General features: G+C 35.3%; 1 protein-coding gene across 2 annotated transcripts in view; it reads right to left on the bottom strand.

The window, feature by feature from the left end:
- The window catches only part of pcxa (pyruvate carboxylase a), a 114,964-nt gene extending 96,713 nt beyond the window's left edge, over window positions 1-18,251 (bottom strand). Inside the window, exons 1-7 of one of the 2 annotated variants that reach the window (XM_089123757.1) lie at window positions 18,233-18,251; window positions 13,227-13,374; window positions 12,327-12,511; window positions 9,175-9,340; window positions 8,170-8,315; window positions 6,950-7,067; window positions 5,459-5,610 (exon numbers count right to left, since the gene is read on the bottom strand). In XM_089123757.1, coding sequence (XP_088979883.1) covers window positions 5,459-5,610; window positions 6,950-7,067; window positions 8,170-8,315; window positions 9,175-9,340; window positions 12,327-12,511; window positions 13,227-13,374 — 915 coding nt within the window. In that variant the 5' untranslated portion in view covers window positions 18,233-18,251. Of the gene's footprint in view, window positions 1-5,458; window positions 5,611-6,949; window positions 7,068-8,169; window positions 8,316-9,174; window positions 9,341-12,326; window positions 12,512-13,226; window positions 13,375-16,909; window positions 17,228-18,232 lie in introns of those variants that run through there. The other variant, XM_039694009.2, reaches the window with a different exon arrangement.
- Window positions 18,252-18,309: the final 58 nt, after the last annotated feature.

The following is an 18,309-nucleotide window of genomic DNA, read 5'->3' as shown; positions in this document are numbered from 1 at the left end:
ATATGTACGTATATATATATATATATATATATATATATATATGAAGAGTTCAGATGCAAAAGCCTCTAAGTGCCATTTGAAATTTTCTTCTAGAATGATCATTTTTATCAAGCTTGTATATTTAAGTTCAGTGATTTCACTTAAATGGCAATGATAATTACCTATTAATTGTTATTTAAGTGAAATTACTGAACTTAAATATACAAGCTTGATAAAAATCATCATTAAAGAAGAAAATTTCAAATGGCATTTAGAGGCTTTTGCATCTGAACTCTTCATATATATATATATATATATATATATATATATATATATACGTACATATATCATATGTATATATACACACACACACACATCATATGTCTGTTTATATGTACAACATGTACACAACACACACACAATATGTAAACACAAACTTATGTTTAATGCTATTAATTCTTGTAGTCTTGGCCAGGACACTCTCATAAAAGATTTTAATTTCAGTGAGTCTTCTTTCCTGGTTAAATAAAGCTTTATTAATTGTGATTACTCAATTTGACAGCACTTTATATACTGCAATTTGAAAATATATTTTCAAATTTAAAATATATTATACAATTTGACAGAACTATATATATATATTAGGGATGGGCAACGATTAATCGCATCCAAAATAAAAGTTTGTGTTTACATAATATATGTTTGCGTAGTGTGTATAATTAATTTGTATAAATACCCACACATGCATGTATATATTTAAGAAATATGTGCATGTATATATTTTATATATATTTATTCAGAATTAATATTATATAGAAATATAAATATTTAATATATTAATAACACATTTTTATTTAATATATATACATGCATGTGTGTGTATTTATATATACAAATTAATTATACACACTACACACACATATATTATGTAAACACACTTTTATTTTGGATGCGAATAATCGCGATTAATCGTTGCCCATCCCTATCTCTATTTATTACTTTAGTTGGACATGTATTATTATTAATAATAATAAGTTATGCATCACCTCATTACCATAATATGGTAATAAGGCGCGGTGGTTTAGAGAAAAGGCCGGTGGCATTAGCTTTCGATTAAATTAACTGTTGCCTGATATTTCTGCCCTTTTAGCAGTAACAAACTATTCCAAAAAGAAAAACAAATGTTAAAATAAATATATAACCTGTCACAATGGCATTATTGTCCATTCAGAAAGTAAATGGCACTAAATAAAGTCCACTCACTTTTATCTTACGTTTCAATCATTTTGGAAGTACAAGTCACGATCTTAACTCGGTCAACTACAATATTTGTAAACATCAGCACTAAATTCTCAAATGCTTTTTAGTTTCATGACCTTGAGCATAATAAGCTTGCAAAAATGTCAACCCTGTTACTATCAAATCTGTTACCTTTCTTAAAGGAATGTGCCAATACATTAACACTTTTAAATACAACTTGAAAATTATACTAAAACCTTTTCAAACGAGAAAAATCACCCGTCGCAAAGAATGACCCATTTCATATTCTTATGGCTAGTGCTAGAACGTCTGCTAAATGTCAGTTCAAGTCATGTTTGCCCCCAACATGAAGAAGGGGAAACATTATCACACATGACATTTCCATTTCTATGACATACATTTCTAACGATTAAACATGATGGTGACAGGCCATTTCAGTCGAGTGAAACTTCTGCCATGCTTCAAAAACGGAATTAGACAATTAAAAGAGCCAGGGAGAATTTTCTTTGACATTAAAGACGGAGCCAACGGTGAGAGAACAGAGGGATACATCCCGCTGCTCTTAAGAGAAAAGCTGTACTCAGCAATAGAAAATGAGATTGAGGGGAGCTTCAAGCGTCTAAGGGAACATGTCAAAAGCTCAAATGAGGTTTTAATGCTTGCTCTGAGAAATCTGAAATCCAGGCCATCTTCTCCATTTCCCTTGTCCATATGATAGAACAGATGGAGGAGAGATTTTAGCTCTCTCTCTCTCCCCTCATTCACCAAGTTTCCTCACTTCACGCTCACACAGACAATACTCCATCTCTCTCGTTTGCGCACACACGCACATCAAATGCTAATGCATTCAAATTCTGCAGAATGCTAAACAACTGTCAGCAGAGTCCAGAAGGGGTGAAAGACGGGTGATCGGCGCTGTATTTTATCTGAACGCGTGTCTGCTGAATTCAGAAGTGGAAGTAAAAAGGAACTCTACACTTAACACACTGAATGAATCTCCTCAATGTGGCAGCTGATTACAGCCTCTCCGAACGTAATCATGCATGTTTATTCAGGAACTCTATATCTAAAATTGCTTGCGAAATGTAAATGTCTTTGAACATTGCGAGGAAAAATCCACCATGTGCAAGAACTTTCATGAATAGTAATAGCGTTAATAATACTATGCAAGAAATGTCATGTTTGTGATTCATCAGACTGACACAAACTGTGCTAAGGAAGGAATGGCGCACATAGGACGTGGTGTATCTGTGAGTGGACATGATTACACACGCTCGCACAAGTCAACAGAAACAGCAAAAACTGCTACCAACTAAGAAATTAACTACATTACGTGTTAGGAGAAGACTCAGAGCTGTTATCTTGGAAAAAGGATAATAAAAGGGGGCAAACAATTGTTCCCAATGTGTTTGAGAAAAACATTTTTCACAATGTGATTTCCCCCCCTTTTTCAATTATTTTACTTCAATGAAAGGTTAGATTTTTGCAAAAAAAAATGAATAAAATATAAAAAGGATTAACAATGCACATTTATTTTTTACAGCCATCTTTGATCATATTTACCAAGAGGGCAAATAATTCTGACCAGCAGAGTCAATATATATATATATATATATATATACTATATCTCATCTGTGAAAAGCTTAGGACCATACAATGTTTGTCCAAACACTGCATTTTTTTTTTTTAATGCAATACGATGTCCTACCTGCCCGTGTAGGTATTTTCATGTTTTAGAAGAGGTGTAGTTTTGGAGATGCTCTGAAGGGAGGGTAGGATCTTATGCTTTCAAAGTTAGCTTGCTATTGCTAACCTCTCTGAAAATGGCCTACCCTACCATTAATAAAAGAGAAGTCAAATCAATCTTCACTTTGTCCAAGAAGAATTAATCTTATAAAAACTCTTGTTCTTGGTTTAGAATGAGGTCGGTTCATCAGCACAGGAACAAGTCAATAATCGGTCAATAACTTTCTCTTTTTAAATACAACCCTCCAATGTCACTCACAAACGCTTCAAAGCATCAAATGTAAACACACTGGAGACAACAGGGGGTTTCCATTTATACAATTATCCAAAATGACTTACCGCAAGTCTGACATATACAGCATGTCTTTACTAACATTTGATCAAAAACGTAGCAAAAACTTTTGATTTTGACTTAACTGTCAGTTTGACTTGTGTTTTCAACTTGTATGAATGTCACGCTAAAATCAGACTGACAAACTTGCATTTACGCGTGATTTAGGCGCAAAACACTGTGTATATAGCAAGGAGGTCAGTAGTTTGTTTTATAAAAGAGAAACATCTAAAAAAAAAAAGTGTTAATTATAAATATTATGTTAGAAATTGACGAAAATGTTTTTACTGGATTATGGATTTTTCCAGTTAATTTTTTTTTCTCCTTTTTTCCAAAACTAAAATAAATATTGACAGGTGCATGCTGCCTTATGTCAGGTTTTACTTCCAAATGAGCAAGTAATAAGCAATAATGACACCCACATTTGCTCAGAAGTAAATTAACCTTACCAAGTTAACGGTAATTCATTTACTTATTGATTCAAGTCAAAGCAGAGTTCACAGTGCTGGTGAGTCTTTTGAAGAACCGTTCCGAGCACTTAACACTAATGTTTTCAGCTGTAATCTCTTTCAAAAGTAGCTTTTTCTTTGCTATCAAAATGCTTTAAGCATTTGCCTCAATTCTGTTTTTAATCATATTACCGGGTAAAAGAAAAAAAATGGCAGATACAAATGATTTGCAAAGACCTTATTCCTTATTCATTCCAGCCTATTTAAGATTAAAATCCAATCTATTTACACCCCTTTATGAGTATATATTCCTGAAAAATATGTTTATGTGAAAAATCACATTGTCTTTAAAACATTATATAAAGCTTGTCGGAGTTAGCAAACAGTAACCAAGAGGGGAGAAGGTGGCAAAAATGTCTGCCAAAAAAAAAAAAAAAACACCACTTGTTCTCGTATATCCTCCTGATAAAACATTAAAATCACAATTGAGAGGTTCAAACTTTGCCAAAAGGCAGTGCAGGAACACCATATGCTTGCTCAGACTGGCATACAGAGATGAGTCAGCCAGATGAACATATGAAAGAAAAAAAACCTTTTGTAATGAACAGATATCAATGCCAAAACCCATCTGGATATCATCTGAAAAATACTAAGAGGTTACAGCACAAATAGGTTAGCGGTCGAAACCAGTTATCAATAAAAATAATGGATTGCTATAGAGATTTTTAGGAGCTTTGTTACTTTAAGGCAGATGCTATTGTGCTGATCTAACAGCTTGTCTGCTGCAAAAATAACAAACCATTTTTTGGTCTTGGCATACGTTTATGCAGTGAAATGGATGAATGGAAGAGTTTGATTATGTTTCACAATCCAATGGCGCAGCAGCACCATCTGCCTTCTAATTCGGTGTACTGTATTCACATCTACTGCAACCTACATTTAGGTTTTTCTTTTCGAAAATACTTTATTCTCACTGCCTGGCATTTGGGGAAACAAACAAACATTATGACGACAAGCAAACGGTTTTAACTAAAACATACTTTAAGAAAATAACACTCGGTTGATGGACCCCAATGGAAGTCAACGGGGTCCATCAACTGTTTGGTTACTCGTATTCTTCAAAAGATCTTCCTGTGTGTTCAGCAGAAGAAAGAAATTCATAAAGGTTTGAAAACAAATTGACAGAATTGAATGATGACACGTGCAAGATGAAGCTGAACAGTGAAACACCCGTAAACTGAGGCACTTTGTGAGCAGATCATATATATATGAGATATATATAGACACAACAAACATAATATTACTATGTTGTTCACAAGTACAGTATTCATGTTATTTGTTACATATTGAAATATTAATACTTGGTTAAGCAATAATATTAATAGTATTAAGATAAAATAATACGATAAATGTTCATTTAATATTAATTTAGCTCTTTTCAACTAAATTAGACAGTAAATTGACTAAAATGTATATAACATGACTGAATAACATGATAAAATATTGACGAAATTTAAAGGATCTTTATCAAAAAGACTGCAAGTTAGATTCTGCATTTAGATTTTAAGTGGGTGTTTTGGGTTAAATAACAGAACTTAAAAAAGTAACATGCATTGTTACTTTCAAAGTCTGCATTTGCACATAGTTTGGAAAAAAGCCAATACCAGCAACTGTCAGATGTGTTGCCTTGTACCTGTCGAGCGATGGTTACGGAGTCAGCAGTCAGTCTGTCTCTGAGGTGTTGGTCCAGCTGTGAGGCGGGAGCGATCTCCACCACCTTTTGGTGTCTCCTCTGGATGGAGCAGTCCCTCTCGTACAGGTGAATGACATTGCCGTATTTATCGCCTATGCACAATGGACCGATCAACTCATTGAGCATTATTACACTGAAGTCTTAAAACCATCTGGCAGTGTAAACAAACTCATCTGCTAGTATTTTTCCCAAATATAACACACAATCATATAACAGATCAATAGACACCATACAAATTGGCAGGCGACAGAGCACTGCACCATTCTGTTCACTGTTGAGAACAGAACACTACATGCAAATCCAAATATGTTTAATTAAATGCCAGACAATCTATTTAAATAAATCCAATTTGTTGTTGGGGGTTTTGAACACTTCTTCAAATGACGATGTCTGGGAACAGATTTAAAGTAAAAACCCTGTCATCATTTACTCAACCTCATGTCCATTGGGACACAAAGGAGATTTTTTAAAGAGTCCTGGATGTTCTTTTGCAAGCAATTACAATGAATGAGGACTGAAGCCTTCAAGAGCCATAATATTATAATATTTTGAAATAATATCACTGGAAATCTTGACATTTCACACCTTACAAAAGTTCGGACGGAGACGGTAAACTCACTACCTTCATTTACATGCAACCTCATACTCTGTTTGTAATCAGATTGATTGCTCAATCAGACTGAAAAGCCTCAATCAATTCGACTGAGCTCGATCTGAATGAAATTACGATTCGGCTCAAATGGGTGGTGTGGATTTGTCTAATAACCAATTTGATAAATGGTAAACAGTTTATTCAAATATACCTTGTGCAGTGCACCTAATGCGGAATATACGCCATTAATATACGACTATTATTGTAAGAGGTTAGCGACCCCTTGTGGCGAAACAATCTTGCATATTGTATCTTTTTTACATTAAATGCGTGGAAAAGAGCAACATTTATCCTTTTGTGTTCTACAGTAGACAGTCACACAGGTTTGAAATGGCATGAAAGTGAGTAAATGGCAGAATGTGTTTATATATATATAAATAAATAGTTCAACCAATTATGAACAGTCTATATATATATATATATATATAATGTTATATATATATATATATAACACATATATATATATATATATATATATATATATATATATATAACATATATATATATATATATATATATATATAATATATATATATAACATATATATATATATATATATATATATATATATGTATATAAAATATATATATATATATGTATATAAAATATATATATATATATATATATATATATATATATATATATATATATATATATATATATATATATATATATATATATGTATGTTTGTGTAGGGATAGTCTCTGGATAACAACTGCAAATCAAGTATTCATATATTATATCCCTACACAAACAAAGTAATAAACAAACTCACTTACCAAGGATCTGCACCTCGATGTGTCTGGGTTTCTCAATGAACTTCTCCACAAACAGAGCTCCATTGCCAAAGGCGGTCAGGGCCTCAGAGTACGCTCGCTGATAGTTCTCCTCTAGTTCCTGGTCACACACACAGACACAGGGTCACCCGGTGCAAATACCCAGCACAACAATTCATACCAGACCACTAACTGAACAGCAAACAAACCTAAAGTGCACACAAGGGCCTCACTTTGATGCTCATTTAAAAGCACTCCAGCGTTGAGATTTGGGAAGAAGGTCTAAAGCGAATCCATAATTGTTCTATTAATGCAAGACTACAACTTATTCAGTTCAAAGTGTTGCATAGATTACACTATACCAAATTTAAACTTAATAAAATTTACCCCTCAGTTTCCCCGTTATGCTATAGATGCAAGCGCTCTGATGGGACGCATGCTCATACTTTTTGGTTTTGCCCTGAGATTTCTGAGTTATGGAATAATATTTTTTCGTGGTACTCAAATGTTTTTGGAGAAGAGATTAGTCCAGATTTTGAGTTGGCTTTGTTTGGGTGTTCCGACCCAACATTAGCATTGACACATTCTCAACAACTGTCTCTAACGTTTGGTATGGTAGTGGCCAAAAGGGTGATTTTGATGGACTGGAAGTCCATTGTACCACCCAGCTTTCATAAATGGCTGGCTGAAATGGTTGCTGCCCTTAAGCTCGAAAGGATTCGTTTTTCTAAAGCTGATGCCTCTAAAAAATTTGATAAAATCTGGGGCCCCTTCCTTAAGTATCTTTCTAAGAATTGAAATATCTTTGGACATGTATGTAATATGGATGACTTTTTTCTTACTTCATCTTTCCATTGTCAATTTATATTTTATTTTATTATGATGATTTTTTTTTTTTTTTTTTTTTCCAATTTTGATTTAGTGATTCAAAGTGTAATTTTTTTTTTTTATTCTCTCTGTCTGGTGTGGGGGCGGGTGGGTGGGGGGCGGTGGGTGCTGTTTGTTTAGTTTTATTTTATGTATAACAATCTTTCTGTAAACATTTTTGAGATTTGGATATGTTTTGTGTTGTACAAAAAACTGCTGCAAATAAAATTATTAAAAAAATATATAAAAAAAAGCACTCCAGCGTCAAAGCTTGCAACTGGCTCTTTGACGGAACGGAGGCAAAGATTAAACGTGTTCAATCCACTATAAAACAATTTTACTCTCAGACACGATACCTCATACTCTTTGACCACCCGCATTCCACGGCCTCCGCCCCCGTACGCAGCTTTGAAGATAATCGGGAAGCCGTAGCTGTTGGAAAACTCTTGAGCTTCCTGCAAAGATGAGATGGGACCATCTGTTCCAGGTACCACCGGCACACCTGTAAGATGACCAGAAAAAGCCATGTATTTTAGCAATGCCATGTAAATATTGATATAATACTAGTTCAGTAGACAAATTTAGGTTTAGTCATTTAAGATTTTAAGATTTTGGATTTAAAATATTTTTTTTTCTACATGAAATAACCAGAGATTATAATAACTGAACTGAAATGAGCAAATCGCCCCAAAAGAGCACTTTAGTAGCTACTCATTCTCACTGAAAATGCTGTAAATAGAGTTAAAACATACAGCTCACAGGCCAAGCAACTGAAATCTACCCTGTAAAAAAAAGTCATTTTTACAGAAAAAAAAAAATTACTGTAAGTACTGTAAAGATGTAAACATATTTACCGAACAATTTTATAGAAGCCATTAACATTTTAAACCAGTAACTATTGCAAAACTGATAGTTTCATATTTCTATTTACATTTTTATTTTGATCATCATTTGCAATGATTCATGGGATTCTGAGATTTCTGAGAATCATTGTTGAGCACTGTTGATATTTGAAATCAACCCAAAAAAAAAAAAAAAAACACACTCGGTTTGATTAACTTTCCACAGTGTTTTTCCAAAAACGCTTACTGCACCGTTTTTACCTTTGTCTTTTTGTCCAATTTTCAAATAGTTTTTGGTTCCAATCAAAATTTGTAATGTTGTGATTCAACTCGTAGCTGGTTGGTTTGGTTCATGGCTTATAAGCTCTTTAACAAAGACCTTTTAGAAAACCCTAGGGGAAAATACTTTAGAAACCAACGCACTGAAAAAGTGGACGGGCACTGTTGCACTCTGTTCAACAACACAACTGATGATACATCGTGATGAGAGGGAGCAGGGGTATATGACAAACGCTTTACCTGCACTGGTGGCAATGGTACGAGCCTCGACTTTGTCCCCCATCTTTCGCACCACGTCTGGGGTGGGGCCGATAAAACGTACCCCAGCATCAATACAGGCCTGGGCAAAATCTGCTCGTTCTGACAGGAAGCCATAGCCTGGGTGGATAGCATCTACGCCATTCTCCTGCCAGGCAAATATTGTGAAGTATTCGGTTACAGTTAATCCCCAAAAAAACATATTCAAATAACTGCGGTATTATCACATTTATTATTCAGAATGACAAGTGATATCACTTGTAAAAAGAGGAGATTCATGCACACAACCAAAACACTAAACAAAAACTTCTAAATTAATTACTACTTTTATTCTGCAAGGATTCATTATATTAAATTTATTTATTAAACTGATCAAAAATAACAGTAAAGACATTTATAATTTTGTTAGAAATCTTTTGCATTTTAAATGAATGTTATTTTGGTCAAATAATTGTCAAAAAGGGTCAGGGTTTCCACAAAAAAATATTAAACACCACAACTGTTTTCAACATTGATAATTATAACATATTTCCTAAGCCAAAAAAAAAAAATCATCATATTAGAAAGATTTCTGAAGGATCAAGGGACACTGAAGACTATCTGCTGAAAAATCTGCTTCACCGTCAAAAGGAACAAATACCATTTTAAAATATATTATAATAGAAAATTACTTATTGTTTAAACAGTAACTAAACCCTAAACCAACTTTTTTTTAGTTAATGATCTGTAAGAATGGATCTTTATTAATACCAGTCATGATTCGAGTAACTTTTTTGACATTTGTGTATAAAGTGTTTTATTTCTACAAGATATGGTGTAAAAACATCTTAGTGCTGCCCTCTTCAGGTTGAACGGTGGCTACTGCAGTTGAATTTTCCTATTGGATGTTCCGCACTTTGTGACGTAGGCAGGTTTCAGCTCACCACAGAATAAAAACCAGCTTGTTTCGTCAAAAACCACTGTAGCGAGTCAGGAGTTGGAATTGCGAGTATTGAAAACGATCAGGATAGAGTGTTTTAGCATCTATTTCGTCCCCTCCATCTCCGCTGGGGTCTGCCCACTTCTTCAGCTTTTTTCAAATATTGCCAGTAGGTGGAGTCAGACTCTGACCAGGGGTTTAGTTACCCTTTAAAGAGACTTCTCATGCCCCGATGCATTCACACATTTAGCCGAAGCTTTTATCCACTGTCTGCGACACAGTGCTCACGGTATAAATTTATCAGTACACATACCCTGAAACCTCATGACCTTAGTGTCGCCAGTAACCCTGTACATCATTACTTTGAGCCACATATTATTGTAGATAATAATCTCTTTCTGTTATCAGCTAAATAGCACTAGTGGCTTCCTTCCACGAATACAGCCCAACTTCAACTGACTGAAAACCTTTTGTTTATTGACCTGTATTTAAGGTTAACTGATGTAGCTGTCTCTTAAACAAGTCATGACACGATGTTAGGAATGTTTTATGCACCTAATACAACATGATACATTTAAAACACACATTAGGTAAAGTTTTGAATTGATAAGCAGATTATTTATTGATCAAGCCAATAACGGACTAGCTTGTCTATTGATTGTTGCCTGAGGCATTTAATCAGAAAATGAGATGTGGGAAAGCAGCTGCCTGTTGAGGGTTTTCACAGCTGCACTAACCTGCATTCTTGGAAGCAGACTCTGAACTCTTTTGTCAGGAGGTATAATTATGTGCAGTTACTGCTCTTAGCAGGTCTGTTTGTGCTCTATCTGTCCAATCACAGCAGGCTGTGTGTGTACTTTACAGGTCACGCAATGATAATCTAAAATTTCACCACACAAACAATCGCAGAAGTTAAAAACTTGTGAATAGATTGCTGATTTGAACCAAACATTCTGGTTTTTGAGACAGAGTCAGTTGATGGAAACGGCATTTACCCTATTGTGTCAGCACTATATCTTACATTTTTCTGCCCTGCAAACTCAAATATTTGGTTTTCTGTGACATTTGGCTGTCAATTCAGCCAATTAAATTCACCTTGCTTGCAGGCATAGATGAGGTTTAGTTGAAAAAGTAATATTGGTTTTGAAGCGTTTTGGTGGCATCAATAAGAATGGGTTGAAAATAAACCAATTAGTAACAATTTATATAATTTTTAATGTATTGCTGTCCTGAATAATTATAGTATATGCGTTTAATTTCTAGCTATTACTGAATCTTTTTCTTTGTAACGATAACTTAGATGAAGAAAATACCTGTATTTGTGTGTGACGAATGCATAAAAAAAAAATACATTTGAAATATATTTTAAAAGTAAAAATGTTCAATTCAATACCATTCAAAGGTTTTGGGACAGTCTTTTTAACATAATTAATACTTTTATTTAGCAAAAAACTGAATCATTAAACTGATTGACACTGATATTGTTAAAAAAATTGCTGTTCTTTTGAACTTTCTATTCATCATGGAATCCTACAAATTGTTTTTATAAATTTCCACAAAAGTATAAAGCATCAAAACTGTTATTTTCAATTGTAATAATAATATATCCAGATTTTACTGTATTTTTGATCAAATATGCAGCCTTGATGACTACATTCCAAAACATAAAAAACTCATTTTAAAAATACAGAAGAGTCAAATTATAATTGTAAACAACATTTATTTTATTTTTTTTAATTAAATTGAAAAGAAAGTGTTTGAAGCCAGTGAAAACCACACAAGTAGAAAACTGAACTACCAAAATGTATTTCAACATTAATGACAGGGCAGAAAAATATATGGCGAAATGGGCAAAATGCATTGAATGTATTGCAATCAGATGAGAGCATGGTGTTTATTTTAAACTGTACACTTGACTCATGTGCATTTATGTATATTGATTTTATTTTATTATTATGTAAAGTTGTAAAAAGTTCAGTTTCTGTTATTTTTTCTGGTTTGACTTTTTAATTTTTATTCAAAAATGTATCATCACTATGGGATATGTTTAGACGTCAATTGTAATATTGACTACAATGTTGATTACAATGTACCAGTGGTGTTCAAAACTCAATAAAATACTAATTATAAAAAAAAGAAAAGAAAACAGAACTACTGTAGGGAGGATTTACAGAGCATCCTTACTGAACCCACACAAGTGTGAGAAAAGACTGACCTTGGCCACTTTGATGATGTCTGGTATATGCAGATAAGCCGCTACAGGTGGCAGCCCCTTGCCGATGAGGTAAGCTTCATCTGCCTTTTGTCTGTGCATCTGACCTGTGTCCTGCTCAGAGTAGACGGCCACTGTACGGATCCCCAGCTCTGTGCATGCCCGAAACACCCGGATGGCAATCTCTCCTGCAAAGACCGTTTCATGAATTACAATGCATGAGTGTACAGTTCATTCATAACATATATTTTACAGAGGAAGGACAGAAGAAAGATTGAGAATGGTTATGTTCAGAATAGGATACAACCATTGTTATTTCTGCAGTAAACAAAATCTTAAGCAGTATTTTATGGATGCATTGACTTTAAAATTCAATCTGAACTTCATTAAGTGTTATAGAGTGCTGAAGTTATGACGACAATTTGTAGGCCAAAACGCAGAAGTGAGTTAGCATTTTAGCACTTGCTTATGGGGCAAGTCTATGGGGTTTTTAAATTGGTTTTTGCTAAATCACCTGAAATAATGTCTGTTGTTAACAAAGCCACAAAAAACGTTAAAAAACGTATTTTTCACGTTTTGATCTGACACCAGTTATTACCTGCTTTTAAACTTTATTGTGTCTGCTTGTGTTTTTTTAACTATATATAGGCTTCAAAATGTATAAATTTTGGATTAACTTGTAAAGATTATCTTGCTTGATAGACAAAACGTGTAAGGGTCACAACTCGTCATCACTTCGGCACTCTATATTCCTGTAATTTGAAATATATATACACAATACAAATAAAATAAATTTAAACTAAAATCAGTTTTTTTTTTTAATGTTTCAATAACTATAAATCGCATAAAGTTTAACAGTAAGCAGCAATTAATTCAGAACACAGCAGCTGAGTGCTGACACACCTCTGTTAGCCACCATGACCTTTTTGATGGGTTTGTACTCCAGTGCCCGGGGTGCAGTATGGGCCGAGCGGGTCATAACCCACACCCTCCTGATGGCTAACAGCCCCAGGGCAGAGCGCGGTCCACCCAGTCCCACCTGTAGCAGCATCTAGAGAGCGAGAGCCAAAGATAAGTGTTATAGAAAGCAGCTCCATCATGCCGCTGTAGTGAAGTGATGTCTATTGAGTGTTATCTGCATCTGTAAAGAACCAAAGGGATTAGTAGTAGTAGGCCTTGCAGTGTTTCACACAGGAACTCTGGAGATAACAACAATCAACACTCGAAGTAAAGGGAAACTGAGGTCAAGGAAAAGAATACATGGGACAGCAGGAGAATAAGCCTTGTATAGTACAAATGAGTGCTGACAAATGACAAACAAATCCAAAAGTACTTGGACAAAGAAAGAAGACTGGCATACTATGTGAGAAGATACTGGCTGTCTTTAAAAAAAAATGCTGTGTATCAAGCTTATCCACATATACTGAAAAACATTAAGTCAAGTACCCACAGGGCCAAACAGAACAAAACACAATGTTATATTGCGGTCATATTGCCTGTGGACAAAGCTTCTAAGGCTGAGACGGAGCACCTGAAACAACAGCAGAACTGATTAAACTCTGTGTGAATCACTGAAGGAACAGAGAGACTCTGAAGCCTCAGGAGACAAAAGGATATAAAGACTACGAAACGGACAATAAAAGCAGGGTTGCGCAACAAAACTTGCTCTATTGCTCTTCAAAACACACCCAAACCAATCGTATTCGGGAGGGGGTCACTTCAACCAGACTAAAAAATTAACCTGAGTATCAAAAAGTAGGAATCGTTCACAAAAATATCAACACGATGCATTTAGAAAATGGATAGGGTTAAATGTATTTAATAAAGATTATTCGTTTATGATCAGAGTTTTAAAATTGACTTTGAACATTAGCTTATGACAACAATCTAATAAATGTTAAAATAGGAGAACAGAGCATGCACAATTAAATATCCTACATCGGCAGATACCAAAACTTGCAAGTTGCAACAATAACATGCCTTCCTAAAATACAACATTTTGCACATTGTTAGTACTTAATTTTGTGTTAGACATAATATTTAGATTTTTCTACTCATGCCATGTCATGTTAATAATTTCTTTTCTTTTTTTTTTACAATAAGCCATTCTGGTACAGTGACGAGTCATGTGACGTCCAATGTACTAAAGCAAAACCAGTTGTAAATTCAGGCTTAAACCAATTCATTTGGGGGTGGGGAGAGTTAGCAAACACACCATCTTTGTTTTCTATAGAAATAAGGAAAATAACCCACACCCATTTCCTTAAAAAAAACAAAAAACAAACATGCATTTGATACTGAATTACATCCAAGCATATTGCAAAAACATGCTCAAACGCCTATACAAAGGAAAGGTATTTGCACAGCATGGCCCCTTAAATTCATTTCTAATCTTCAAATCACAAATTCCTCTACTAAAGCTCCGGCTGATTTTACATGGAAGCATAAGGTGTCCCATTTCACTAACTCTTCTGTGGTAACGGAAAAGTTGTTATTCTGTTCTTTCTTATAGTGGTCTTTTCCTGAATAAGGGGCATCCCTCTGCCAAAATCACAACAATGCAACAACTGTGTCCTGCCTGAGAGAGAACCTGACACTGATACACGAGCACCGCAGAGGAGGCAATCTGTGCAGCACATTTGTGTGAGGGTTTAGGACTGTGTGGAGATGGGAAAACAAAAATTTGGTGGCAAAATGACCATCATCATGTTACAAAATTAGCAAATTATGCAAAATATCTTGCTGACTGTGTAGAAGCAAGTGGCTTTGAGAGATTAAAGGTAAAATGTAGTTTTTTCACCACTAGAGGGCACAGTTTCTAAGGGCTCAACAATAACAAAGGCGTAGGTTGATGACGCAGTGCTGAGCTGAATGATGGGACTTGCTGTCAAGCTGATGAATATAATAATTTTTGGATGAGTGCAAACATTCATGTTTTTTAACATTATAACGGTATGCAGGTCGCGATTGCTAAAGAGACGGATATCACACGCGACTCACGTATAGACTCAAGTCAAAGTTAGTCGCGGACATGGAGCTCTCGGCATCTCAAAAACGCCACACTGATATTGATCCTCATTTTAGTTCTCCTTGTATGTCCTAAAGTCTGCTTTGCTATGGTCTATGTTTGAAAGAAATAAGAACTGCGTGCCGCTAACGTTTCACACTACCCAGTTGTCCACGTTTGTCACCATGGTTATGTCATGGCTATGGCAGTATGAACGGAAACCGAGGATAGCGCGGATATTGCGTCATTGACAGGAGACATTTGTTTCCGGGACAGCCACTTAGGCCCTGTTTACACGAAGGGAAAACAGATATTTCCCTGCGGATTGGCCTCTCGTTTACACGAAAACCCCGTTTTTAATCACAGAAAACGATTATTTCGAAAAACACCGGTTATGTGTTGTCGTGGGAACTGGGAGAAACAGCGTTTAAGGTTCTCTCTTGTCGATTCTGATTGGCTTGCATGGCTTTATGCTTAACCCCTACACTGCCACCAATAGGTCTGGCATAGTTATGATAGCGCTCGACGGCGTATTTATGCGGGTGTGTGAACGATGTTATTTTTGAAAACGGAGAGGGGGAATATATTCGTTTTGCTAAATACCCGGCTTTGTGTGAACATGGCCTTATTTAAAATTGGAATTTCTCTGAAATAAAAAAAAACTTTGGAGACTTATGTGATATTGTAATTACACAACTGCATGAAATATCGAACTGTGCAAGTGATTTTTAGATATTTTATTACAAAATTCTTATAGTATTAAATTATTATAGATAATATTTATAGTAATAATATTATAAAAGAATAATAATAATAACACGATAAAAGATAATAATATATATAAAAGAATTAAAAAAAGGAAATCTCCCTCCTCCAAATTTCATATAGCGAAAATAATGTTACTGACGTCTAAATCACTGTTCATTTCTTTATTTGCCGTAAACTGCCCTATTAAGATTTTGCGTTTGATAAGGGGCAGTTTAACACTGTCATTCCTGGATGGGGATTGGATTTGGACAGATGGACGTTAAAATTGTCATCGACAGCTGCCAATTTAAAAGTGAACCTGAACTTGCTGAGCAATGAATAACCATTTCCATTAGTAAGCGTCAACATTCCCTTTTAAACGGACGTGCAGCCATGAAGTGTTTATGTTTGGTAATAGTTTAGGTCAATATTTTTTTTTTCTTGAATCAATAAAGCAAACATTTGTACACAGCCAAACTATTGATGTGTGTTGTAAATCCATCATCTTGTTCAGTTTGATTCATTCAGTTGGCACATGTGTTAGCAAATAGAGGAGAGCATGAGAGTGCAATGCCCTTTGGTCTCATTCTGCACGACTTCAAAACTCTCTATCTAACACGGTTCATATATTAACTGCAGAAGCCACGAATGTCTGTTTACTGAAATTTACTGCACTTATGCTCAAGTTAACATATCAAGCGGCTAGTGTTTATTAGGGCAGCAACTTGTGTTCATCATATTTGCAATATAGCATACCTTACGAGAGCAGTTTCAAAAACAGCGTTTCATCTCATCTGATCCGATTAACATAAATGCGAGAATGCAGTCTTACCATCTTGTCTCAGCAGTTGCGTTCTGGGGTCCAAAGCGTCCAAAGACGTAATATCCTCGGTGCGTAAGTTCAGTGAATATCAATTGTACGTAGCAATCGGACATACGTAGCGAAGTAACTAAATGCCTCACCAGAACTCGCTTATTTACATCTCCTGACAGGGCTTTATAGTGCGATTTCCCACTGGATTTTCAACTCGTTACGATTGTTTGCCGAAGTGTGTTTCAATCGTCTTGTCCTGTCACAAATCAATTGTACACTTTTTAGTATGTGGCCAGTTGCAACATTTTTTCTTGAATCAATAAACCACCCATCTGTATACTTGCAAACTATTGGTGTTACGTATAATCTAAGCTTGCGTCCCCGCCTACGTCTCACTTGTCATTGATGTGATTGGTTGGAGCTGAAATCCGCGGTACCTATTCGTTCTGCGTGACGTCAATCATCAACAGCTCTGTACAGGTATCGGTATTGGACGTAAATAATAATAATTTTAAAAAAAGATATTGGATGTTTGGGGAAAGCTTGTAGTTTTATGACAGGATAAAACTACAGATGGATAATTACTGCAGACTTGTCATGTGGACGTTTCCGTTACCCTGAAATTAACACCCGACCACCACCTGCCAAATCCAGGTGAATTTTGCTATTGGCGGGAGAATTGAGCGATTCATTAGGATTTTTACATTTCAACGAAGTCCGCCATTAATTTGAGCTTTAGCTACAATGTAGCGGCACATGGGGTAAAGAGGCCAGCTGAAACAAACAACCAACAAAAACACGAGGATGAGAAAAAGTAAAGTAAAAGACAGTTTAATAATGGCAAGGTTCATGAGTGGCTGATTTATGACAGCGACTGTTGTTTCGTAATGTTCATGCGATCAGAAAGAAGATGAGGCCCTTTCCTGTCTACGTTTGGATGTGCGAGTATTAAACTGTTGGTGAGATGGGATGAGAATGTAACGCTGATGTAGGCTACAGTACAATGACAGTTGCACAGATGTGTGTGCGCGTGTGCAACTGTGCATGTTGGGAGCTGGGAACAGGGTCAGAAAATGTCCGGTACCCCGGTAACTCTACTAGTAATACCAATATTAATTTAGTTCATTGTTTACGGTTCCTGAACGCTGTAACTAAAAGCTGTTAAGACCCGTCTTCGTGACTGTGGCGGGTGTTGGTGAGCCTACAGGTCAGTTTTTATTTAATGGAATTTGTTTACAGTAAAGAATACACAGCATTATTTTGGTTTAATAAACTTTATTTAAACTTTCGTTTGGAGTTAGTGCGTAAACTCTTAAACGTTTAGTTTAAGTTTATTCTTACCGTTCTTTTTGTTTGTTTGTTTGTTTGTTTGTTTGATGCGTCTGAGTCCCGTGAGCTGGTGCACCATCAAAAGGGGT

The sequence above is a fragment of the Pimephales promelas genome, chromosome 19, assembly GCF_988280905.1.
Source record: "Pimephales promelas chromosome 19, fPimPro1.hap1.1, whole genome shotgun sequence".
Classification (NCBI taxonomy): Eukaryota; Metazoa; Chordata; class Actinopteri; order Cypriniformes; family Leuciscidae; genus Pimephales; species Pimephales promelas.
Note: the sequence above shows the minus strand (reverse complement) of the source record. Positions and strands in the feature narration are given on the sequence as shown.